Below are 27,835 nucleotides of genomic sequence, written 5' to 3' on the forward strand. Positions count from 1 at the left end.
AAACAGATCTTGTTCAGTCTGGTAAATGTAGTTGCTCAGAGATAATGTACTTTATTTGAAATGAATGACAGAATTTTGTAGATAGACACACCTGAAGCAGACAAATGGATAAGTTTAAACACTTTTTCCATTCTTTTTCCTATAAAAGTGACTAGCTGAATTTAGATATAGAAAAAACAAACAGATGTATTTTAACATTAGAGAATGAACAACGACAGCCAGACTAATATATCACTTCCAACTTTCCACGACCCAAAATAGCTAAATTTAGATATGATAACAAATGGATAGATTTACAAAATTTTCTATTAGTCTTTAAAAATCCACTTAAAACGAGCCAAAAAAATGATGAGACAGGCTGACAATCAATGTTCTCCAAACTGCATCAATTCTAAGATACTCTACGTACACACACATATGAACTCTCCCTAAAACTATCAAATGTAGAGAATCACATTCTGCTCTGTGAAAAAAATTGACCTGTTATATCCCACTACATGATCATTAGAGACAACTAATATGGGGTTCCCATTCAGAATTTGGGGTTTCTTCTATGTCCTATGTTAAGGGGACCTTGGAGAAACTTAGGTTAGGTGTGCTGTACCCCAATGTATGTGTAAGAAGTGACTAATTGTGGATCTTCTCAAGAATTATCGTTTTTTCTGTGTCTTATGTTTAGGGGACCTTTGAGAAACTTAGATTAGGTCTGCTGTACCCCAATGCATGTGTATCATAAATATAAGAAGACTAAAGGTGGCCCCCTCCAGAGTCAACAGTTTTCTCCTATGTCTTCAGCACAGGGCACACTTGTGATATTAAAACTGGTCTGATGGTCAAATTACAACTCTTTTGTACCTCTTTCCTTTAATTTCTCTTCTATCTACACCTTAGTTTTGCCCTGTCTCTTGACATACCTGACATTATTTTTCAAGCAGTAACCCTAAACATATGCATAGCTTTATTTGGCACTATGATTGTAACTCAGGTGTTAGCTATAGTGTAAGACTTTGACTTGTCTGTGTCATAACTTTTGCCTCTAACAGAGCACTATGCAAACTTATACCACATCTTGACGGTGAGGAACAATAACTTTAACGATTTTTTTCTTTACTGACAGCTCGGTTCTTTATTGAAACTCTGACAGCTTGGAGAAAGCCTCCTCACCAACGGCTTGGACAGATTGAAGTACGGTTATTTTCACTAATCACTCTTAGAGTACGTAGAAAATATATTTGCTAATGACTCTGAGAGCATGGAAACATTTCTTTACTGAAGTCTCTGAAAACTTGAAGAACAATTCTAGACAGCGCTCTGAAGTATGGAGGAAGTTTCTTAATAATGACTGACACCTTAACCCATTCACCCCTAAAGTCACATTTGAACCTTACCAAATCAAAGACCGGGCAAGTCCAGTTTAGATATGTTGGGGTGAATGAGTTACAGCAAATTTCTGTACTGAGGGTTGATCCTTAAAACCGTTTCCTCTTTTTTTGATAGATCTACAACTTAAAGAAACTGTTTCGCTGATGATTCTAAAATGCTGTCAACTATACCCCCTCAATGACAAAGTTTGTCTTCAGCTAATGTTAATTATGTTGTATTACACAATGAACGTATCACCCATAAAATACAATATATACATATTAAAATGGAATCTAGGTAAAAACTTAAAATCGCACACAAACCTGACATAATCCTCGCCACTTCAGCGTCCCAATCATAACCATCCTTCGTCTTGGACATTTTGTAAGTGAAACTTCCCAATAATCTGTTTTGTTCCTTCAGGACTGTTGAACATGTTATGATACTAATAAGCTAAAAACTTGGTGTATATATTATAACACTATAACTATACTTGTATACAAAAGCGACTTACAAACAAACCTACACACAAAAGTGTACAGGAATGTGTCCTAACCGCAGATTACTCACGAAAACCAGACTGAAGTAGATTTGTTTTGTAATCAACATTCAACATCCGTGTACACATACCTACGTCCCTACATCATCCCAACCTCCACGCTTCAGCAGCCGAATCAGACATTTAATAAACTTTACATCTTATAACTGCACCATCATTCAGATATTTTTTAAATCTGACATTTTCTTTCCAGAAATTCATCACCTTTATGACATTGGAATAGATATCTGGCAGGACGGTTGATTGCGAGTTACGTAATATCGTGATAGATTAGATATGATACATTTTGGTTAACCAAGATCTCCTTTTGAGGTGTTCTGAAAATCTGAAATGATCTTATATGTTAAAAAACACATTTAATATATGGGGTGGTCGGGTGGAGCACTTGCCCTTTTACCAAGGTGGCCGGGGTTTGATTCCCCGATCAAACATGTGGTCACCTTCCTGACCACATGGGTAAAATTTTCCAGGTACTCCGGTTTCCTCCATAATTAAGCCCCCTGCCCACTAACACCCTCGCCAACAAAAGTGATTAATATAAGTTGAACTAACTTGTTTCGTAATTGTTGTAAAATGAATAAAGTTTATTTTTAAATAACACTGCACTTTTATACATTTTACTCAATATTCTGTTATATCCAAAATCTCCTTTGGGTGCCCCTTTATTATATAATTCATGGTTGTATTTCCTTAGGGGGCCCCTTTATGAATATCTCATTTGATTAAAAGAAAAATTTCAGGGGCCAGTTTTTCAAATCCTGATTGGCATGCTGACAAGATAACCCAAATATTTAATTTGAAATATATAATGAAAAATAGTCCAAATCAACCAAGTGACTGATTCAGGGATTTAACATAGGTATTTAACTCATTCACCCCTGAAGACACATTTAAACTCTTCCAATTCAAAGGTTTGAATAGTTTATTATGAAATTTCAGGGGTGAATGAGTTAAATGAGGACAAGAAATGCCAGAAAATTCAAAATATTTCTGATTTATCACAATTTAAAATTTCCGCTAACAATTTTGAGCTAACCAGGCTTTGAAGAATCTTCTGAACATTTATACAATTTCATAGAAATATATTCTTTTTAAATGATTTATATTCTCCCCACCCTTGAAAGCAGCAGCTTCCAAGAAATAAATCAAGATATGAAAGTGTATGTAAATATATTTTACCATTTATAAAGTTTCACAGGTTTATTTGTATATATTTTCCGACTCTAAGATAAATAGTTGTCCCTTGGGTGCCCCATGGCATAAAAAAAATATGCGTAGTGGGTGATACAGTTCATATCTCATGAATGAGTAAGCAGTGATGGCCTTATGTGGCCGTGTCTCTACCACTGGCAGCCACCGAAACCCGCCACTGTTACCATAGCAACAGCATGTATATCAGATATTATATAAATAAAACTTAACTACACGTCTTACATGTATACAAACTTTAATTACCTTTATCATAACAGTCCAAAAAACTTTGCCAAAACTTACAGTACACAACAGCCTCACAGAACTTCGTTACAGGGTTGAAGGTCGTAGACTTAAACAGAAGCCACAAGAATTTCTCATAAAAAATGCCCAACTTTTGCGTAAAAACTCAAAGGCATATACAGACTTTCATAACCCAAAAAATATCTATTTTTGAAATTTTTGTTTTGAGGCGCTAGAGTAATTAACTCATTCACCCCTGAAATTTCATAATGAACTTATCCAACCTCTGCATTGGAAGAGTTTAAATGTGTCTTCAGGGGTGAATGAGTTAAGTTTTATTGAATAATGGTAAAACCATCATTATCCTCACCCCAGGCATCCCTAATGCGATACACTAAATTTGATCCAGTCTGTATAGACAGTCCTACACAGCTATTGACTGGTATTCTGTTCATAATCTCCTTTTTTGGAAAATGGGGTACTATGGTTACTGATCAGTCAAAGAACACCATTACATATTGTTTCGATATGTAACACATATGTAACTCCCACTATGGTGTCATAAGTAACAATGAGATGTCATCAAATTAACCAGTAGAAGGTCAACTTTATTGGGATTTCCTTGCATTTTTCTTCCAATGGTTGTGACAAAATGTCCTCTTTTGTTTAATGAATCATATAAAAGAAAAAATCTCAAGCTTGTTTCCATTTTTACTGATAACGGTAATATGTTGAGGTTTGTTTTCTAAAATTTCTATAAAATGGGATTTTGTTTGAGATTTTGTAGTTAAACTGTTCCAATGTTATCTCAGCGTTGGGAATCTGACTAAATTGTACAGGAGCAAAATCTGTAACTCCACCGTGGACCGACACACTGGGAGATACGTCCAGTACCTGAAATACAGTTATCACTATTCTGGTAAACCACAAAGTTCTGAAGAATGTGGAGCAGAAATCAGACCCGTTATCTAGTAGAATGTGGGAGATTTGAGGGTCAGTCTCGCAATGCTTTTTCAGGCTCACCTAAGATCTTGAGCAAAAACACACACCTCTGACAGACAGAAATAAGGACTATATGGCCTGTTCTGAGTAGTTACAGTATAGAACAATCACAATAAGCCCTGGTAGACCAGTAATACTAGTTAGTAAATAATAACGACAATTCCAATATCATCTTCAAGGAGTTATAGCTTATATCTACAAATAATAATTTCTGTCATAAATGAGGTTTCTGAAGCTCCTGACTCAAGGACTTATCCTGAAGCCACACTATCCTAGACCGTTATCTCTTTCACCCCTATGTAACTTGAGTAGACTCTACCATACATTGATATAGATTAGTCCATTATGGTCTACAGTGGTGAAAGGGTTAATGAAGAGCCCAACAGGTTCTTGAGGGTCCAAAATTTGGTCCCTAAAGCAAGGGCAGGAACTGAGCCTATTGCAGGACATAGCATTGGTTCACATCTCAACTGAACTGTACAAGACATGGGTGGGCTTATTACCAGGCATGGACTTATTGATGAATAGATACGGTGAATGGATCTTACATTTCAGGGTTAGAGACTAAAACACTTTAGGTATACAAAATTTCTCCAATCAGAATCGCATACATAACATCACTTTATAGGTTATATAATGACCAGAAACAATTTTCACAGTGTACTTAATTTTGTACTAAATTGGTTTTTGCCTGACAAACTACCTAACTAGCAATATACTGTAACTGTTAGCGTTTTGGGCTCAGCACAGTGTGTATATTCCAAAATCTCATTACGAGACAGGAGTTGTCAGGTTCAGTCGGATGATATTCCACACATCTGTGCAGCACATCAAGAGTGGACCCACACATAACTCAAAATGTCTGCCGTTGGTCTTCTCCCGATCTGGGAGGATGTATAAAGCTCTTGGGTACATGATCACAGCTCCTAATTCTTCAAAACAAACCTCAAAGACTGTACGTACAATCAGGGCTCAGAACATACTAATCATAGCTAACTCATGTATAAACCAAAATGATCTCAATACGACTTTGTGCAAAATGTCATTTTGACCGAAAAGTGAACTGAAACAGAGGTCATTCGGTGCTCAATGGGATCAGAAAGGTCAAAGAGGTCATATAGAACACACTTTTTTTTGAATAATTGATTAAAGATTTACATTTTTCCTCTAGACTAATTACATGTTGTATGTTTAATGTTATATTCAATTTTGGGAATGAAATTAAGAGAAAAAAAAATCATTAAGGGATTGAAAATAATGAGAAAAGAATGTGATGAACAGTCAATTTGATGATAAGGCCGAGGGCTGGTGTAATTAATTTTGATTTAATAGTTTTAGGAGGAGTGTAAAGTATACAGGGCTATAAAGATCTATTACGGTTACAGACAGTGGTGTGGTCTACAGGGTTAGATAATTACCCCCTCCCTCTCCTTAAACACTGGTCTATAGGGTAGACAGGGTGATCCCCTGAGTTAATTACCCCCTCCCTCCTACTAACCAACACCAGCTGTTCCTCCAAGCCACGGTAATCACCCCCATCCCCTAACCAGTAATTATTGCCATACTTAACATAGCCATGAACAGAATATCCTCTCCCCCATATATACAACTCACTCTATATCAACACCCTCCCGAATCTATTTATTCTCTGTTCTATTTATAGGTCTAGGACTGTCAAGTAAAGGTTGGAGTGACCTTGACCTTTGATATTCAGATATATTTTGTTACACGTGGGTGCTGAACCCATCCACATCCTGGTGTAAATGGTAATATATCCTGCAGTACTGACTTGAATGAGGCTAGGATTTGTAGTCATGTTCAGGGTCAAAAGTTTAATGCCCAAAACATGGAAATCCATCAATTCCCTAATCCAACTTTCACATGGGAACTTTAAAAAGTCATACTTTTCACACAAGCATTCATATAATGCTACTTCCAGAAAATCTTGTACATTATAAATGTACTTTCTTTTTTCCTTTGGGGGGATTTTCATAAATAATTATAGTAAAATTGTTTCAGGGGAAATTAACTAAACTTTTGTGAAGTAGTGTTATGACATGGGCAGACAACTGTGATAAATTATAATGTTATTCTTCACAGATACTTTTTAAAGTTTAACCTCCATTCAAAATGCAAAATATATGTTTCAGTTCTTTTAATACATTTCATAAGACCTAGTAGACTAAGTGGTCAACAACAGTAGAAAATCCTGATCTAACACTGTTTCCAGATGCGTATATATCCTGGCTACCATTACACAGAGACCTCATATCTCGGCTGAGAACAGGAAACGGTTATGTAACATGACAACCAGTTAATTAGCATTACAAAGGGAAATTAGCTGTACGTAACCATTGTACTTGAGTGCTAGCTGAATTGGATAGTCTCATAGACTATTGTGTCTGTAGAGGTACCTGATATAATCCTATACAGTTCCCGACAGTCTACAAGGAAAAGGTTAATAACGCTACATGCTATATATATATATGGCAGAGCTAAAAAATATTCCTCAGCAACTCCACCTTTGTAAGCTTTGTAACATAATAGAGAAAGAGGTACATTTCTTTTTCTTTTATAGGTCTGACATTAAAAAAATGTTTTTCGAAAGAATTAAAATAAATATGTCATTAAGTGACATAAAAAACCTACAAAATATATCATCATCTATAAATAAACCGTAAATTTTGTCTTTGGCAGTATGTTTCAGTGAGGTAGCACTATAAAGTCGGCATCATTTCCGCGCTATCACAAGGAGACAGACACGAACATATCGCAGCCTCCCAAAACACACATGCATACACTACACGCATGCATCTTGCACACAGGGGAGGCCGTCCTTAAATGACCATAGCTGTTGATAGGACTTTAAACAATACTAAACCAAACAAAACCAAAGCCTGATTTGGGTTTGTTCATTATAAGTCTTTTGAGGAAAGTGGGCTTGCATTGTGTCCAATATTAACCACTATTTCATCGATACACTTATTGACATGCCATGAGGTCATAATGAATGTGCAATAACCAATGTTTAATCAGTACAGCTATAGACAGATCATGATGTCAATAAGACTATAAGCATAACAAATGTTTCACCAGTAAAAATAATGGACATTCAAGAGTAAGAGAATTGCAGGAGGAATCGAGTAATGACCAATAAAAAGTCATGGTGTCTATGACACAATCTCCAAATTATGTGTGTTTATGAGTATAATCCACGTGTCTATGAATTTTTATAAGGACCAGTCAGGAAGCCAACTGCTTATAACATACTTACTGTAACCGTCAACACCACTTACATAAACCCGGGATATGACATGCTTTACTGGAATGTTGGCAGCTCCCCCAGAACCACATTTGTTTATAAACAAGTCACTGATCATAATATGTCGACAGGTGGTCACTTTTACCAGGTGGAAATCATAATAGTATGTAATTGGATAAGAAAAAGACGGAGAGGAAGTTATTTGTTTAATTACAATGACAAAAACATTGTACCGTATTTGATGACGTTACTGCGCCATGTGGGTAAATCTTTCCCCTCATTACATTTGTCACCCTAGGTATCGCCAAAAGATTTCAAGGTAATATTTTTCGTATCCCTCCATAAGTACACTTGAATGAGCAAGACAAGACAAAACACCTACAGGAATCTAAACTCTGAGACGAACTTTCACCCACGCAGCAGTAGTACCTCAGTAATAGTCAGCTGTATATGCTAAGATCAGAGAATGTTTACAGATGAGCTATCTTAATTTCAGGGTTCACTGACCATCAAACTCTGGCGCGACCCCTGTTGCCCATGGCTCTAGATTCTATACAGAGCTGTATCAGCCAGTCAGTAATTGGCCCCATGTTGAGATGGCTGAAGGAACAGACATTGTGAAGTGTGCCACTTAGCACCCAGGAATCCGAAAAATGATTATATTATAGACATCTCACACACCCGGTCCACAGGCTCATATTGCTTCAATATGGGCAGAATCATACATTTGTGTTATGGGAGATAAAAAACATTCACGAAGCTACACGTAATTAATCTTAGAAACAAGCTGGAATCCACTGGAAGTGTTGGTTGTTATATCAGAATGTATGTATAATGTGGTTTTCTACAGGATACCAAAGCATGACTTCTAGCGTTTGATATGACCTTGACATTTCTATGAAGTATCTCTGTACTAGTACCAAAGACTGCATCTATGAATTGGAAAGCTTTTGGTCGCTCTAACCAATCGATCTACCTGATCAGTGCTAGTTTCCTTGCCCATTTTCACTAGTTATAACTAAAATAAAATTAAGGGGAGGTTACTCTATGCATGACAAATACAGTGGAATTCTCTAGTGTTTTTCTACAATGGGACAAGAATTCTTAATAAACTCTATTTTATATTTTCTTTTGAAACTTCATTATCATTAAATGATTTTTTTCTTTGAAATTTTCTAAATGTTGGTATAATTTATACTACAATGTGTAAAACGATATATACCTGAAAAAATTTGAGTTGAAAAGGGGTCAAGGGGTTAAGTTTTGAGTCAGATCTTCGTAAGGTTGTCTTAATGTACATATGGAATGGAATGTGTATGATGGGCAGCCTGTTTGCCTAAGTATTTTACAATACATCTCAACCAACTGTGACAAAAAAAACATGTCAGAAATAAAACAGCGATAAAAGAAATATCCAAGGGAGATAAAATGTGTATCATCTTCGTGATAACTGACAAGTCTGCTCTTAAAAAACCACGCCAACAGCTGCACCAGCAAGTCTGATGCTGTTTCCTTGGTTCTGTCTTCTCTCTCTGACAAGCCTGATCGGCCAGGAAACGGCCAAGAAACGTTTGGGATTGGAAAAGGGAGGAGTGGGCCCATTACTGGAATAGTGACAGGTGCTTAAGTTATAGTTCGTTAGCAAAATCATTATGAAACACCCTTCTTGCCAACAGAGATAAATTTATACACTGTTTCTACCTCAATTCTACAATTTGATGCCTGGATGTACTTTTGCCATCCCAACAATCTATGTACACAAAGATAATTGTTCTTCATCAGCCTCCTACTCCATGGACATTGGACATACCTAACACTATCTAACAGCCACTAGTTAAATATCCCATATATTAAAGGTTAAAGGTTAACCATAGGTATCCGGCAATAAGCCCATGCCTGGTAATAAGCCCATCTATTTCTATTGCATCAATAAGATTCATCAATTTGGAAATATGTAATATCAAAGTTTTATTTTATACACAAACAAATGCCAACAAATACTAATTCATTGTTTTGAAATAAGCACCCCCCCCCCCCCCCCTACTTTGAGTAAGAGATTATTTGATGAACCCTGGGCTTATTGAAGGATAAATAAGATAATTTTGCACCTCACAATCTCCTTACAACTAAGTTGCCTGTGTTTCTACTGTGGTTTTCTATGGAGGCACCATTTTGCTTACTAACAGATGTACCCTTCCATATTCTTTCACCATAATCCAGAAATCTGTAGCTCTGGTAGTGTTTAGGTGTGTTTAGGTGATGAAGGACAGGAGATCCAGACATTCCGGGGTATGAGAGCCAACAGCTGATGCTGTTACTATGGCCACAGAGTCTTTGCATGTGTTGAAATTCCAATCAAACTTGCTCACGTTGGAGGAGTGGTTATCTACGCTTACTACCACTTATCAAATCAAGGCGACACTTCAGTTTCTAAGAACTTCTTTAAATTAAATGGCTCTATACTTTACATTCTTTTATACACTGATAAGTCCAATCCCTTTTTAACCCTTTCACCACTGTAGGCCAAAATGGACTCATCCAGATCAATGCATGGTAGTGTCTACTACAGCTACATAGGGGTGAACAGACTACATCTTCAAACTCAGTGTCATTGACAGTGTTGTAGAAGGGGATTAAGAAGAATATTCCGGAAGGATGTCAACATCCACCATTGAAGTATCATGGTATAATTGGTAGTATGTAGATTCTTTTCTCTTCATTTGTCTGTCCTCATCTTGAACAAGCACATAATCATAGACACCAATGATATTCATGCAAAGCAGGTAACACCACAAAAGACTCGTTCTATGCTAGAATTTCTGATACATTTAAAAAAGGAGCATGCACAACTAAAGGCGAATCAGATCAGGGATACCAAGCTTCAATCACGATCCCTTTAAAAAAATAGTGGTAACAAACTTTACATAAAACATCCATACAATATCCATGATGGCCTGGCAGCCATTTTGTTTTTCAGAAATTGCTAAATTTTAAGCAGTTGTAACTTATCCCGACTAAGGAGATTATGTGTACCATGCTTCATCACGATCCATTCAGTAATACCTTTATTTGACAGGAATAACCATAGATTTATGAGAAAACATAAATGCTTGCATGTGAGTAGAACTTCTAAAGATGTGAGTTAACTACCCCTGTTGTTGATGGGTTTGACACCTGACCCCTCCAGCCTCAAGTCTCCATGACATTGTCCATTACCAAGATCTGTATCAGTAGATCAATTTGATGATTAGGTAAGGCCAAAGGGCTATTTCACATCTATTACCTCCCCACTAGACTCTGAGATGTCTTATCACCTGAAACCCTTGCTGTTTCCTAATCCTATCTGTGAGATAGGAGGTGGCTTGTGTGTGGGGGTGGAGGTTTGGGATGGAAGGGTTAGTCAATGAATTGAAGAAGAATTCCTATCACTTGACCTCCATGTTCCCTGATACTAGGGAAGGGTTAATGCTGTACCCTGATACTGGAGAGGGGGTAACCGCTGTACATTGACTTGAATGGAAGAATCCTTATCATTTAACCTCTATGTTCCCCCCATACAGGCTTGTATTTTTCTTGGGGAGGGAAATGGGCTAATATTGATGCTGAAAGGGACACTTCCACTTAAAGTGAAGAATCCTTATCTTCTGACCGTCCTGTTTCCTAATCCTACCTAATGTGGTACTCTTTGATCTCCAAATTAACAAACACCAGTAGACACTGGAGAAAAACTAGCATTTCCTGTGTGAGAACAGTCTCCATGGCAACTATAGACTGGTGTTTCATGATTGTAAATATCTAGTCAGAACCAACCGACCTTGACCCCTCGCAAAGTCACTGCCTTCCAGGGCAATGACCTTAGGAGCATTCTGACCCCTGACACTTAATTATAATGCTGTTTGACAAATAACCTAGTATGTTGGCCTTGACAACCTTGAGCTCTTGATTATTATGGCCTCAGGTTGATGACCTTGACCTTTTCACATTGAGCTTATAAATGGGTAATATGTACTAAACATATCTGAATATTTTATGAGAGAATTTGTTTTACGATTGTTTGATATAGATTTAAGGAAAAATAAAAGTATGTGATTTGAACCAATTTAACTCATTCACCCCTGAAGTTTCATGATGAACTATTTCAACCTTTGAATTGGAAGAGTTCAAATGCGTCTTCAGGGGTGAATGAGTGAAAATAACCATGTCCAATTTGTGACCTGTATAAAATAAACCAGATCTAAATCTTTGTAAATAGAACCTGCATATTGCAGAAACCTGTATATTCAAAACAAAAGATTAGTTCTTACGAAGTTAGGGTTTAGATTAGTTAGAGAACTAGTGACAAGACCACTGAAGTTTTCTTGGAACCCCACACTCCAGCGTTACACCTGCCCCGAGGAGAATCAGAATATTACTCATTCATGCAATTCCATCATTCATAAGGTCAAAGGTTATGTAAGTGAACCTTTGTGGCCAATGATGTTATCCCTATACACTAAAGTTATCTCTCATTACCGGAGAGTTCCTCAAACATTCTTGTGATGTTTACATATATGTCGTGATGTTTATACAGGGATGGTAGAACAGCCATAGAGATCCAGCCTCTACCTGAAGGCAAACTGTCTGGTAACCAATGGCAACAGAAACTATTACACATCCTCCAAACTTTGAAATTTAAATCTTTAGATATTGGTACAAAAATAATTCACAGGATCTGAAAACTTCAAAGTTAACCTTTTCGATCGCTTGTGTTCAGAAATGGTGCGTCAATGTCGACAAAGCTTCATATGAAATACAATGGCTGATTTCGAAGGATAAGATTTTTTTTATATAAAAGAAAATAACTGAAAATCATAACTCACTTACCGTTAGGTATTTTTTTGGTGGCAAATTTCCTTATTTCAGGCATTTTGCTAACTTTTTCTTAATTCTTCCAGTAAATTCCTAGATAGGCAACAATTTGCCAGGGAAGCAATGTTTTAGAGTTTGATCTGAGGAGGTGAATCTCGGCACATAATTGCTTTATACACCAAACGATATGAGTCACCTGCTTGGAATACAATAAGAAATTACAGGAACTTGAGAAAGAAATTTGCCTCCAAGTCAGGTCTGCGTATCCTTAGATAAGACAACTCAGAGTTTGGAGACACACGAAAAATCACTCACATAAAATCTCACGAAAATATAACCATCCAGACGAAAAAAGAATCCGATACACTTTAAAAAAAAATCTGATCGAAAAAAAAATATGCTCCAGCTTGGATAAAACTGATCACATTTCAACTTTTTTTCTCTTTACGATAAGTTTTCACACAAATGATTAAATCCCGAAATGTTATTTTTCCTTTTTTCAATAAACCAGTAATTTTCCAGTGAAACAAAACACAGTTCAATCCAAAGGTTTTGTGAAAGAAATTTCTACGATAGACACTAATAAGTATAATTTTACGCTAAACAGAAAGTATACTATGGATTCTGGCTACAAGCACTACCACATCTCCTCTAGGAATACAACACACTGCCAGGAACTCTCCTGTAATCAAGTCCTGTACGGTGGTTGTGTTGCCGTGGTACCTGTCCCCCCACCACTGTGAGGATGAGCAATATGAGTGTGTATCTATATACCCCACTGTGCACCAGTCTTCTCTGTACCAGGCCATAGCTCCCAGATGCTCCCCCTCCACTTCCTCCCCTTCCCTATCTCTGACATTCAGACATTCCTGCCAGTATGTCTTACAGGTAATAGACTCACCCTACAGGCCTTCAATATCCACAAACAGTCTCTGTCTATACACAAACACCTTCTTAACATCCTATTTATCAAATAACATGTTAAAACAGTTCATATTTTGTATCTCATCAGTATCATTTCTTACATAATATTGAAAATGCTCTTAAGCCTCCACAGCAAACATTTTCATGACTTGGATTAACAAGATATCACAGAAAACTTTTTGAAATTATCTTCCCTGTTAGTAACTTTAGGGTGCATTTCCACCTGTCTAGAAAGGGCACATTTCTACCTATCTAGAAAGGGCACATTTCTACCTATCTAGAAAGGGCTCATTTCTACCTGTCTAGAAAGGGCACATTTCTATATGTCTAGAAAGAGCTCACTATCTACCTGTCTAGAAAGGGCACTCTCCTACCTGTCTAGAAAGGGCACATTTCTACCTGTCTAGAAAGGGTTCCCTATCTACATGTCTAGAACGGGCTCATTTCTACCTATCTTGAGAGGTAAAATCTACAGGCCACTAGTAGGAGGCCTTTATACAGAAGTTGTGTATCTCCAGACAGGTTCTACTTACTGACACAAACAACTTTGGCAGACATTCTGTCCCTCAACACAAGTTTACTCTTGAAATTAACAAAGACCAATTTGATAGACGTCATCATGGCCTCTCAAAACAGATTCTGCTATCCACAAACATGGACCACTTTGACAGAAGTCAGGTAATCTCAGACCAGAGGCCATTTTGATAGAAATTGAAGTTATGAAGCCATGGTTGCCAAAGACAGAATCTTAACTATGAACAGATACAACTTTAATGGAAAATGAAGGTTATCGTTTCTAAAGACAGATTCTTATCTATGAACAGAAATGACTTCAACAGAAAATGAAGTCGTTTCTTAAAACAGAGTTTTATCTATGGACAGATATGACATTGATAGAAACTGAAATTATGGTTTCCCAAGACAGAATCTACAATGGATAGAGATCAAGGACAGAAATATATGTATTTTCAGACAGATTCTAACAAGGATTGAAACCTCTAGGACATAACCTGACTATCAAGGTGACTGTAAGAAAGATTGTACTGTTCCACCAACTGACAGTGTTTACATCACATAAACCAGAGTCTATCTCCAAGTTATCCATGTTTATATGCTAACTGACTCTAAATATCAACAAATTTACTTCCGTCTGCATGGTAACCACACAACATGGCCACTCCGCACCCCACACACATAAACATATACATACCAAAAGCTGGGCACCAATGGATGCCTGTCAATCCTACATACATGTAGACATTAATATAATATTTAATAAACGACAAGGATCTATTTCCAAGAAATTAGAAACAAACATTGATTGCCAACCCTAGAAATTAATATTTTTCCTCTCTCTCTCTCCTCCCCCCCCCCAAACTTCCTATAAATAGTCTAATTAAATGAAGCTATGACAATATGGAATTTCATTTAAAAATAGTTTCTTTACTTAAAGAGACTTTGCTTTCTGAACACAAACAATTTCAAATTTTTGATATTTTTTATTTTCATGTCTAAAAAATGCTATTAGGAAAATCAAGAAACTAGAATTAAAAGGCAACATACTGTTTGAAGGTAACACATTCAACGTACACATATGTAAATATAAAATTGTCTTCTCTAGACCTCTGTATTGCTTCCTGTTAACAGAGAGACGTCCCTCCATCCCTTATCTCTGAGCAGGAAATAGCTACCGGGGAGTTACAGGACTGATAAAAATATCACTGCTACAAACTCTACACACTTTTTTTATCGGGCAAACAACTTCTTAAAGCGATTTACAAAAAAGACTTCAGCTATTTAGTGGCGCTGTATTTGTAGGTGAGCGTTATCAGAGTTGTGAACCACGTTAAATCGGCGTCTTCTTCATGCTACGTAAGTGGTCTTAGATAGCCTTGTAAGTCAGCATCCGAAACCACATATTGGTTAGCGGGTAATTTTTACTGTTTACGTACTCGTCCATCATAAACAACCACAGTCATTAAATTTACTTATTCAGTTTTCAGGTGTATATAAAGGCAATAGGTGTTTATTTTTCCGATCGTACAAACAGTTGCAATAAATCAATGCTCAGCGTTAAAATCACATCATCAGACCTTTACAAAGGAAATAATAAAAGGTATTTTCCTTGTGTGTCTTTCAGAATTTGTCAGTAATGTTTTGCAGATAATTTCAGCTGGTAAAACCAAGGTTCTGATGATTTTTTTTAAGATGATAAAACTTGTCTGTATGAATATAATAAAACTTCAGATATGACTGCGGCTATTGGATCAAGTTTCTGGACAGGAAACATCTGATTCCATAAACACACGCAACAGCGTTCCAAACAGTGGCATAATCTTATGTTTTATGGACAGAATGGCTTAAACACATGGAACCAACCAATGGTTATACTTATGTAACACATGTTTAGGGCTGACTCTATACCGATATATCAAACATAAATCTTCCGATAAAGAAAATCTTCTGAACCGACAAATTTATCAAAAGCAAACCTTGTATAACAGGTTTTTGATGAGAATATTTTTGTCGAAAAATAATAATTGTTTCTCCCACAAAAAAACCCTCAAGTATTTTGTTAATTAAATTCAAATATAAAGTTTCCAAAAATAAAAATAAAGATTCTGGACTTTGAAATGCCCCGTTTCATTCAGGTTTAAGCATCCCGCTAAGCAGATCTAGACGAATGCTACTTCTATATCAAACGATGCATGGCTGCAGACACGCTTCTAAATTTACCCCAACTGTTCATCCCCTCCCTACAGTCGATGCATAATACTCTGACACGCTCCCATTTTTACCACAAGTATTCAGCTTCTCCCAGAATAGACGAGACACCAAAAACAGAAACAGAAAAAATGGTGTGAATCACATAAAGCACGAGATAGACTGAGAGAAATAGATGGCCAATGTGGATTATAACTACGTGATGTGTGTTTATATCTATATGTCTGCCGGTGACTTACGCAACAAACGTGTCTCCCAATCAATACTTGACACAGGAGTGTCTATTTCTCTCCTTAATTTGGAGGTGTGAATTGAAAAGTTGTGCCTTGTTCTTAATTTTTTAATTGTGTAAATCGACCGTTCCCGAAGCCTGAGCCGTACCAGGTGTGCCCCTTGCTCCTGTACCCCCCTCCCCTTACCCCCCCTCCCCTACGTGATGCACCAGTGCACATCTTCTGCACTGATAACAAACACTTGTACTTACTTACCCCTACACACACCACCCACACTCGTAATCTATCTAACACTTATTCTGTTTATACCTATTTACATGTTATACATTTCTGAGTGCTGTTTTCATTTTCATTTCATGGCTTGAAAATTCTGAGCCGTTTTCATTTTTGATTCGGGATATGTAAAGTTATCTAGTTTTAAAACAAATAAATCTACTACTAAACTGAAATGTTCATTCTGATTTTACTGATCAACGTCTATATATACCCCTCAATGAAATTTCTATAGAACCAATAGAATTTACTGTAACATAAAACGCACCAATCAAATTAGAGGTTGCATTTTATGATATTCCAACTTTGTTAATTTGGTGAAAAGTTCCTTTTCTTGCCTAAATTTTTCAATTAATAACTTGATCATTAAAATCTTTCTACTCGAATCCATGGATCAGTTTGTAGGCAGTAAAATCAGCACTTGATATCTCTGAAATTGCTAAGGGTTAGGACATCTGGGCCCGTATTCATGAAAATGGTTTCGTGAATATGGGCCCTGGTGTTATCATATGTCAAGATGATATTGGGGATTAACTCACTTACCCCTAAAGACACATTTGAACTCTTCTAATTCAAAGGTTGGAATTAAGTTCATTATGAAATTTCAGGGGTGAATGAGTTAAATAAAGAGGAAGTTGAAATACAAAATGAAATAACAAACTCCCCACCAACCCTCCTTTTTGAAAAAAAAGTCTTTTTAGATGATTCATAACAAATCAAAAACTTTAAAACATGCAAAGACAAATTGTAAACAAGAGGAGGAATTCCATTCCTGCAGGGAAACTACGGTAATGAAACAATAGGGAAACTACGGTAATGAAACTAAAGGGAAACTACGGTAATGAAACTATAAGGAAACTACGGTAATGAAACAATAGGGAAACTACGATAATGAAACAGTAGTCGACTAAGTGGGCATTACACAAGTAAAGTTTTTATAAAACACATTTTTCTAAAATATTTAACTGTGATTGTTGATATCCTAATGAGTACAGGAAATCTAGAGACAGCGGGTTTGATTATACTGTGTGATTTAATCGTAGTAAACAACCATGTCATTCCCATCTTCACCGGAGTTGTGATAATTAGTTCCGACAGTTAATGAGCGTTTAGTGAGACAAATAACTCCTACACGCTAATTACGTAGATAAGCCATCTCCTACACACCAACAAACTAACCAATGACACGACTCATCAAACTCAAACCTATGTCTTTATTTTTTACGCTTTTCTTTCATTACCGTAGTTGACTGTTTATAATCCCATGCTCAATGATTAGGTCATCCTTGTAAAAGAGATTTCTACTGTACTTCGCTGTCAAATTCAAGTCCAGACTCAATGATTAGGCCATCCTTGTTTTAAACCACAGAAGTACATTCTAGTTTGTACGATTCAATGAATGAAAGAACACTTTCAAAGACAACAAACTTGGTAAAAACTACATACAAATATATGAACCGTCGTGAAAAAAGTGGACGTTTCATTTTTCGTCTTAGTCAGAATTGAACCTGATTTGCACATTTGTAACAATCTGTTCTATCGATGATGTCAACGACAAAGAGGCCCACAAATACAGAAAGCTTTCACACAAATAATCTGAAGAAGTACGTAGCCTGCATGCTTCTTACCAAAGTTTGTACAACACTTTACAACACAGAACATTTACGACAAAGCTGACAGCAAATCCCACGACCATTGCCTGAAAGAAATTTCTAAAAATTGATTACCAACATAGCGACTTACCATTAACTGTACCATCAGCATTTTTGACATGTGAAAAATTTTCATACGAATCCCATCTCACCAGAGCGTCAGAGCCATCGTCCACTGGTACTGTGACGTCAGACTTAAAGTCCGTCACTGAAACGATTAAAAGGTATATAAATGTGGCAGCGGCTTTGATTGGTTCAAAAAAACAAGACAGGGTTATTTCACAAATGCCCCTTTTGAACTTTTCATTATTGAACAGGTCATAGTAACCAGCTGTCCATCTCAAATATCAATGTATCAAGATATAGTTTTCTTTATCAATTTATGAAACTGAAGAAAGTTTCTCGGATTCAAAATTATTTTGAATTCTTTCAAATAAATATTTCGATTTCAATGTGTGTTGAATTACTGTGTAGCAATTGTATTTCATAAAGGGTTTCTTTTCAATAAATTTGTGGCTTGAGTGAAATGGTAACTCAGCAAATATGTTGCTCTTCAGTAGAGGCAGTTGGGATGGTTGCCTTAGTAACTGGGTTGCCAAAAATGAACCCCCACAATTTTGATCCAAGGCCCAAACTAATTTGACCCAGTAAAATTGAAGCCCCTTAAACATTTATCTACTAAAAGTTTGACACATTTGCTATCAGGTTGACCTCAAGAAACACATTTCTTCTAGAATTAACTCCAGCTAGTGAGCATTAAAATTCTCAAGTCTATAAACCCTTTTGTTTAAAGTTCAACTAATGAGGGGAAAAACTTATCAAACTTGAATTAGACGTTACAACAAGCAATCAGACAGAACATTAGGCTCCTCATGGTTCGAGGTGCCAGTCTATCTATCTGGTGCCGTACAGTTCTAGGTCTGCTTTTAAAAGAGGCATTATCTTAACAAGTCTGTCCAAAATGAGATAATTTCTGAATATAAAGATATACATGTACAGATATCTATATATTTTTTACAAACTTGTCGTGCAGGTAACCAGCGTGTTTCCGCAGTATTTATTTAATGGAAACAGTAAATCTGTGAGTGACAAATCAGTCATCCTTTTTACCACAAACTAAAACGCTCCACAAAAATACACCCTGCAGTCACCTAAATACCTCATGCATTTTTAATATCCCATTACCTTTTGTCTCGCACAAATATTATTGTAATTTTAAGCTACCATGGTAACCGTTTCTTTGAAAATCATAAAATTGCGTTTCGAAATCAAAATAACTAAACACAAATTTACACTGTGTTGGAAGGACGCCCACCCAGAGTGTAAATGCATGTTTCTGACACGCCACTTCTATCTAACAGATCAGGTCCTACAGCTCCGCCTGGTGGGAAACAGACTGTTGCTGCCATTAAAATATTATACCTGACGCCTCGTGCAATCTTCTTTAACCATCTTTTTAAAATGTTCCCATTTTAAAAGTATACAAAATTCATAAATAAAATCATATCTGTAGACCTTTCCCATGTTTTCTTAATTAATATGAGGGTTCAATTATGCCCCTTCCCCCCCAACTCTGCTTGTTATCCTAACTAACAGTGCAGCTAGGTCACAAGCTCCTTCTCTCTGATTCTTTCCTTGGTATCTTAACTCACAGAAAAGCTTACAAGCTTCCTCTCTCTGACTCTTTCCTTGGTATCTTAACTCAAAGAAAGCTTACAAGCTGCCTCTCTTTGATTCTTTCCTTGCTATCTTAACTTAAAGAAAAGCTCACAAGCTCTCTCTATCTGATTGTTTCCTTGGTATCTTAACTAAACGAAAAGCTCACAAGCTCTCTTTCTCATGGACTCTTTCCTTGTAATGGAAAAGCTCACAAGCTCCTTCTCTGTTGCTCTCGCCCTTACATCATAACTAACAGAAGAGCTCACATGACCCCTCTCTATAGCTATCCCCCTACATCTTAACTAACAGAAGAGCTCACATGACCCCTCTCTATAGCTATCCCCCTACATCTTAACTAACGGAAGAGCTCACATGACCCCTCTCTATAGCTATCCCCCTACATCTTAACTAACGGAAGAGCTCACATGACCCCTCTCTATAGCTATCCCCCTACATCTTAACTAACGGAAGAGCTCACATGACCCCTCTCTATAGCTATCCCCCTACATCTTAACTAACGGAAGAGCTCACATGACCCCTCTCTATAGCTATCCCCCTACATCTTAACTAACGGAAGAGCTCACATGACCCCTCTCTATAGCTATCCCCCTACATCTTAACTAACGGAAGAGCTCACATGACCCCTCTCTATAGCTATCCCCCTTACATCTTAACTAACAGAAGAGCTCACATGACCCCTCTCTATAGCTATTCCCCTTACATCATAACTAATGGAAGAGCTCACACGTGCCATTTCTTTTAATTGCACCCTTTAGTTTTAACTGACAGAAAAGCTCATAAGCCCTTCTCCTTATTATCTTAACTAACAACTGAGCTCACATGCCCGTATATGGTAATGCATACCTATTAGACAACTATCTGGCTAGAGATGGGAGAGGGGTCTCTAGCCAGATAGTTGTCTAATAGGTATGCATTACCGTATACAGATATAATAATTACAATGGTCGTCCAATAGCCTTTCAGGGAGTTTATGTCATACCGACATGCATTCAGGAAATATTATACAAGTCCATTGATTAACGGACTCAAATAAAAAATAGGTAAAACATAAAAAACAGTGTTTTTAAGACACAGTGAAACGCACAAACATAATGTACAGTGAGAGAAAAATGTGGAAAACAATTTAGAGTTGTCTGACTTTTAAACCAAATTGAAAATCAACTGAATTTGAAATAAGAAAAATCAGAAAGATAGAAAAACGATGACAATATTTTTTGCATATTTAAACACTCAGAGAAGCTTTGAGAAATGAAAAGGCGACACATTACATTTAGAAATTTTACCTGGATCTTTCATAAGCATGGAAAGAATCAGAAGAAACACATACCTCAAAGAGTCAAAAAATGTCCAAAAAATTGATTGATTACAACTGAAATAAAACTCATCCTAACAGAAATATATTGTAATCTGTGGTAATACAGATAAGTGTTTAGGGAGCACTTCATCAGATCCCCTGGTACTTGTACAGATCTTGAAAAGTTGCACCAACGCTTGACCTCGTGTTTATCTTACGACGACACACACTAAACAACGGTATGATCCACGCCTAGACAGTTAGTCTCTGTTTAATATCCTCGTACGCCCGAATTACAACACTTCACATAATAGTAGTCCCAAGTATTATGGTTACAAATAACGCGTTCTAGAAAAGGTCACCAAAACAAGTTCAATTTTACGTAACGAAAACCCATACTGACATTTTGTAAAGGTTAAAAGCCGATAGACAAAATTGTGACATATTTTGAATAAATATTTTGACATTAGAGTGTGAAATGGAGAGTTTAGTCACTGCAAGGATATTAAATCAATTCGTAAAAAGCAGAATGAAGCGATAAATTGTAAAATAATTCACTACAATATCACAAGAATAATATGAGAATATGAGACTTGAGTGTGTTTGACAGACCTATTGAGTGAAAAAAGCTCACACAATTATTCAAAAGAATATACCGCTGAATGATCTCAAAATTTAAATTCAATCTGATTTTATTTTCAAAAATTAAATCCATGTCCTCACAACAGTTCATATGAAGATTGTAAATAATTATGCAAAGTTTAGAAATTTTGACTGAATTTTGGAAGCATGCCTTTAAATTCCAAACAAATGAATGATTTTCTTAAATCAAATACCAGTGCTAAAGGCATTTCTGACATATAAGTTAATTTCCTTTTTGTTGTTGATGTCATGTGACTACTAAAAACCTTCTAAAATCAGCGTGAAGACGTTTCGACAAAATCACCATGTCCTATGATCATAAAATGAAGCATTTTCCAAGTTAAATCGCAGTAGGCTTGAGATATTTTCAATGAATATACATTCAGCATGACTTACATACTATTTACAGTTTATAAAATAACATGAAAATAGTGATTTAGAAATAGTAAGGCCAAAAAATACCAAAGATACTGTGTATCTATTTTCAGCTCTTGGGAAGGTAGGTAAGAAAACTTTTTATTTTGCAAAATAATTTCAAATTAAAAAAAAAAAAAAATCCAGTCTGGTTCAGACATTCAGCTATCAACTGAATTCAGACTCTTTTTTTTTAGAATTTAACAGTGTTTGTTTAAAAATTTGATTAAAAGGAATAAGAAAGGCACTAAAATCTCGGATAGAGAAAGTAGAAACACAGATTTTGTTTTTTTGGCCTAAGTGTTTTAACACACAGAAAGTGTAGCAGTTGTACTAGATAAAGCTTAACTTCTCACCAAGGTGTTAGAACTATATATATATATACAGTGTGTGTTAGTTCACTTTTACCATCTTACCTTCAGACACGTCTACAAACGATTGTATCAAAGTTTGAATGAAGTACACATCAGTTCAATGAAATGTTCAGTTTAACCTACGTTGCTTCCCCAATCCTTTACTGATTCATTCACCGCTAACCGCCTTTATTACAAAGTCACTGATTTCGAGGAAATCAATTATTATTCATTGCTATATATGCTTTTCCCTCTAAATATAATAGTACATGACATTTCTATGTTAAGCCTGCCCCTTGCTCAAGTTCATGGTAAGCATGTCTCATCCTGCCCCTTGCTAAGTTCGTATTAAGTCTGCCTCTTGTTCAAGTTCAGAATAAACCTGACCCATTGCTTCAGTTCTGTAGGAGCCATCAATTAGTTCACTATTTGTATAAACAAACACACACTTCTATTTTAAGTTTGAGGAAAAGCTAACTTTTGTAACCCCCCCCCCCATCAAGAGGATCATGAAACAATCCCGATTGAAGTCATTATATGATTGTTCCCAAAAGTTGGATTTCTAAGAAACCTGTTGATATTACGGCAATAAGGAATTCATTCTTTGCCTGGTTTCAAGAATACAGAAACCTGGAGCTACCACAAGTTAAATATTGTTATACAGAAATACTGTAGTACAGAGCAATGCTCATAAGCTCTACCTTTACTTTATTTATACTAAGACTGTATTTTATTGTGACAATTTTCCCTCCAAACCAGTGTTCTATCGGAGTTTGCTGCTACAGTACTATCTAACGTTGTCAAACATGGTTACCATGGATACCTACCTCTGACGTTACTGTCCTGGCTGTTACCAAACACAAATTCCACCTTTCCTCCGTCTGGAAACCGAGGGTCTAAAACAAAAACAAAACCCAGGTAAACTTTTATATGATATTGAACTCAAACATTCAACAAGATTCACGTTTTAAATCCAGTGAATTCTGCTTAATATCAATTTTCATTTTCAGAGGAAAACATGATTTTAACTCATTCGCCCCTAATTTTTTAAATTGGACTTACTCTTTCTTTGGGTGAATGGGTAAAATGAAACATAACACTAACAGATGATGTGTTTTCCTGATGTTTTCAGCAGTCGAAACCTGGAGATATTTGTGTAACTATGTTTTTCATTTTATTCATATTGAAATAATCACTTTTTAATTTGTTGATTTCAGTGAACCATGCAACTTAATCACTCAATGAGCGTCGTTAAAGCCTTATGATAGTATATGATTAAAAAGGCTTGGATTGATTAACTAAGTGAGTTATCTGCCCTTTGGGCTGTCGTTAAAGCCTTATGATAGTATATGATTAAAAAGGCCTGGATTGATATAACTAAGTGAGTTATCTGCCCTTTGGGCTGTCGTTAAAGCCTTATGATGGTATATGATTAAAAAGGCCTGGATTGATATAACTAAGTGAGTTACCTGCCCTTTGGGCTGTCGTTAAAGCCTTATGATAGTATATGATTAAAAAGGCCTGGATTGATATAGCTAAGTGAGTTACCTGCCCTTTGGGCTGTCGTTAAAGCCTTATGACAGTATATGATTAAAAAGGCTTGGATTGATTAACTAAGTGAGTTATCTGTCCTTTGGGGTGTCGTTAAAGCCTTATGAAAGAAAGTACATGATGAAATAGGCCTGGTTGATATAACTTAGTGAGTTATCTGTCCTTTCGGGTCGATGTGATGATCCTACCTGTTCTAGCATCGTCGAGATCTTTTTTGGCGAAAGTAAGAGTGTACCCAGAGATGGCACAGGTGTGGAACTGACACGCCCACACCACCTCCCTCTGTCCTGTCTTAGCCTTTTTGTGGTAACACTTGATCATAATGTCCCCGCGCAGCGGGATTCCTGGCGAAATGGAAATACACACCTTCTGCATTTGGTCCGTAACGTTACTGAAATGGACAAGGTCACCACAAGGTCATTAGAATTAGGTCACATAAACAAATAAATTGAATACCTTTATTTAAACTTCCTTTTTTTCGAATAGACTACATGCTTAAATAAATTTCATAACTTTTTTTCTCAGCCCTGAGGTTTAAGAGTCTGCAGACTTCCATCTGATTTCTGTACAATAAAATAACTTCAGAGTCTTTTTCTCTCTCCTGGAATTTCAAGTGTGAAGAATTGATTTCCAACAACCTGCTGCTATTTGAAACAGCTAGGTAGACTATAGTAATCTGGGCGATGTGTCTTGTTGAGTAACTAAACTACAGTTTTCAGCGGACAAAAGGCACAAATGTACGACCTTGTTGTCAAAGGTTCATCACACAGCACACTTTCTGCTATATGATACTTGATGGGAAGGTATGTAATGGTAGCCAGAACATGATGATGGTAGTATGGGAAATGACGATGGTAGTATGGGAAATGACAATGGTAATATGGGAAATGACGATAGCAGTAAGGGAAATGACGATGGTAGTATGTGAAACGACGATGGTAATATGGGAAATGGCGATGGTAATATGGGAAATGGCATTGTTAGTATGTGAATAGACTAAATGTTTTTCAATTGGCCAAGCATACAAAATTATGAAAATGGTCAAAACAAAATTTATACAAACTTTTCTATTTTAAGGATAGAGATTGAGAGTGCCTAGGAAGTGAAGTTACCATCTTCCCTATCATAGGAGTAAATTTAATGTGTAAAATACACCTTTGTCCTAAATGTTTTTATTTTTTAAGTAAAAATGCCAGTCCATGTGCTCTAGAATCACTGAAAATGGACGGATGTAGAGATGTAAATAAAACAGGTCTGGATCTACGATAACCTGCACCTGTATCTCATGCATGCTTGAACACCAACATCTGTATCATATGAAAGCTTGCATCGGCTAGGATAGGAGATCCATTCACCAAGACCTGTCAGCTGAATCATCCACCTCACCAGTAAATGCCATCCTGCATATCATTTACGTCACGATATTTCCGGCTTTTAAAGAATGCTTATCTTTCCTACTAATTTAATTACCTAATCTTATCTCCGTAAAAGTTTCACTGTTCAATTTTATCAGGAATAGCGAGGAGAAATGAGATTTGAACATTTCGACAGGAAATCTTTTTGCGATGAACGATTGGATAAAGAAGCGTAGTTGAAGGAACAAAGATAAGGATATTTTGCATTTCATTTGGAATGTAAGGTCCTGACCTATCATACCATACTAGGTAAATAACACCTGCATCAGGAATCATGCTCACAGTAGCGGTTAGCTGGGTTTGGGGGCGGGGGTAGGGTGGGGGTTTGGGTTGGGGTAAGGGGCAGAGGTAGGGGTGGGGGCGACAGTGACATTAGAGTGGTGGTAATTATTCCCTATTACCATTTAATACTTGTATAAATTAGTAACCACAATTCATATAGACCCAAATTTCTTGAATTGTTTTTATTAAAAGCAGTCCACCTACTTTACATGACCAAGTGCTCATCAGCCTTAATTCGACAGATCACTTGTCTTTTAACTCATTCACCCCTGAAATTTCATAATGAACTTTTCTAACCTTTGAATTGGATGAGTTCAAATGTGTCTTCAGGGGTGAATGAGTTAATAATTGCTCTGATTAAGAGCCAACTCATGACTGAAACACATGTACAGGTGGACTCTTAAACACAGGTTCAGTTTACTATAAAACCAATCCAATGGGAACATTAAAACTGTTGATGACCTTGACCTTGATCACTGAAAAAAGAATGGGGGCTTGAATTATTCCCCTTTTTGACAGATACATAAAACTTGACGATAATGTTTTCAATAATGAAAACGTTTAATGAATGAAATGGTAAAATGGTCTCTTAATGACCGTGTAACAAGGGGCAGTATAAGAAATGTGCATCTTGGCTACAATCCTATGGACACCAAATGTTTTTAGTTGAACACCTGCTTTCCCTACAGATGCACTTAGAACAGTCTAAAAGTAACAGGAAAAATCCAATATGGAATCCGAGGATATGTAAGGCACCGGCCTGATGAATCCCCAGGAATATAAATTGGTTCAATTTAGATGTTTCTGGCACAAAACCTCCAGGCTTCTCCGTTATATCTTATGTCAGCAAAACAAATCTGGATCTCTGGAATTCTTGTAAACTATAGCACTGTTTTATGAATCAGAGAATGAATGACTGGGAGGGGGTATAAATAGATCAGGGAATGAGGGTGGTAAGGAGGAGGTAGGGAGGGGAGGGGGGAGAGGAAGGGGGAGGGGGCAAAGATGGGGACAGGGAGGAGATCCAGAGGTAAAGATGGGGGACTAAGATGGGGTAGTGATGAAGACTTGGACTAGTTGGTTCTATCTCTATGGCAAGCAGGAAGTCTTTGCTGCCAAAAATAGCCTACTGTTTGTATCATCTTCTGTATCTAGTTACCGAGGGGCCCGCCACAGGGGTAACAGACACTTCAGGAATGATGCCAACGGAAACCCACCACTGTCAATGTCTATATTTTAGTCATACTATTGATGCATCTACTTGTACTAACATGTATATAATAATACTTTAAGTTAATACCAGTAAGGACAGGAGGGAACAATGATGTATTGACTTCAGTTTCAGTATCTAAGTTCATATAATAGAACAGTCGTTCAAAGTTCAAACGATTCATATGAAATATGTTTTGAGCTGACCTTTTTTTTTTTTTTTAGAAAACATCAATTGATCTAAAAATTGATGCATATCCAAAAGCCTATTTCTGCCAAATATGCTGAAGCATAATTTTTTGAAAAATTTGGACATCCTTTAAAAAAAATGCACAACTCCTGGTGCTAAATGGAGGTCTGGATTACTCCAGGCTTGGATTACACCTGTTAAATTGATATAAAAATGTCTACATTAGGATTCAAATGGAGGTCTTGATTAAATCATTTCCAGATTATAGAGGGTCTGGTTTGTAGAGATGCCTAGATCACATAATCTTCTGTATACAGGTTTTCAGATTAGTTTATTCAATAGTTTCCTGATAACACAGGTCTAGTTTATACAGGTTTCCAGATTAGAGAGGTCTAGTTTATTAAATAGTTTCCTGATAACACAGGTCTAGTTTGTACAGGTTTCCAGATTATAAAGTCTCTGGTTTCTGGGTCCATTCAAAGAAGTTACACCATACCAACATTTCATTCACCCTATGGGATTAGTTACAAAT

General features: G+C 36.6%; 1 protein-coding gene across 26 annotated transcripts in view; it reads right to left on the bottom strand.

The window, feature by feature from the left end:
- Nucleotides 1–27,835, bottom strand: part of LOC110452090 (serine-rich adhesin for platelets-like) — a 291,726-nt gene that overhangs the window by 40,869 nt on the left and 223,022 nt on the right. For 25 of the 26 annotated variants that reach the window (XM_021500395.1, XM_021500387.1, XM_021500396.1 and 22 more), the window contains 4 exons: nt 24,396–24,598; nt 23,484–23,552; nt 22,720–22,731; nt 18,365–18,481 (listed from right to left, as the gene is read on the bottom strand). In XM_021500395.1, coding sequence (XP_021356070.1) covers nt 18,365–18,481; nt 22,720–22,731; nt 23,484–23,552; nt 24,396–24,598 — 401 coding nt within the window. The remainder of the gene's footprint in view (nt 1–18,364; nt 18,482–22,719; nt 22,732–23,483; nt 23,553–24,395; nt 24,599–27,835) is intronic. The other variant, XM_021500386.1, reaches the window with a different exon arrangement.

This window comes from Mizuhopecten yessoensis, unplaced genomic scaffold (genome assembly GCF_002113885.1).
Source record: "Mizuhopecten yessoensis strain PY_sf001 unplaced genomic scaffold, ASM211388v2 scaffold6383, whole genome shotgun sequence".
In the NCBI taxonomy this organism is placed as follows: Eukaryota; Metazoa; Mollusca; class Bivalvia; order Pectinida; family Pectinidae; genus Mizuhopecten; species Mizuhopecten yessoensis.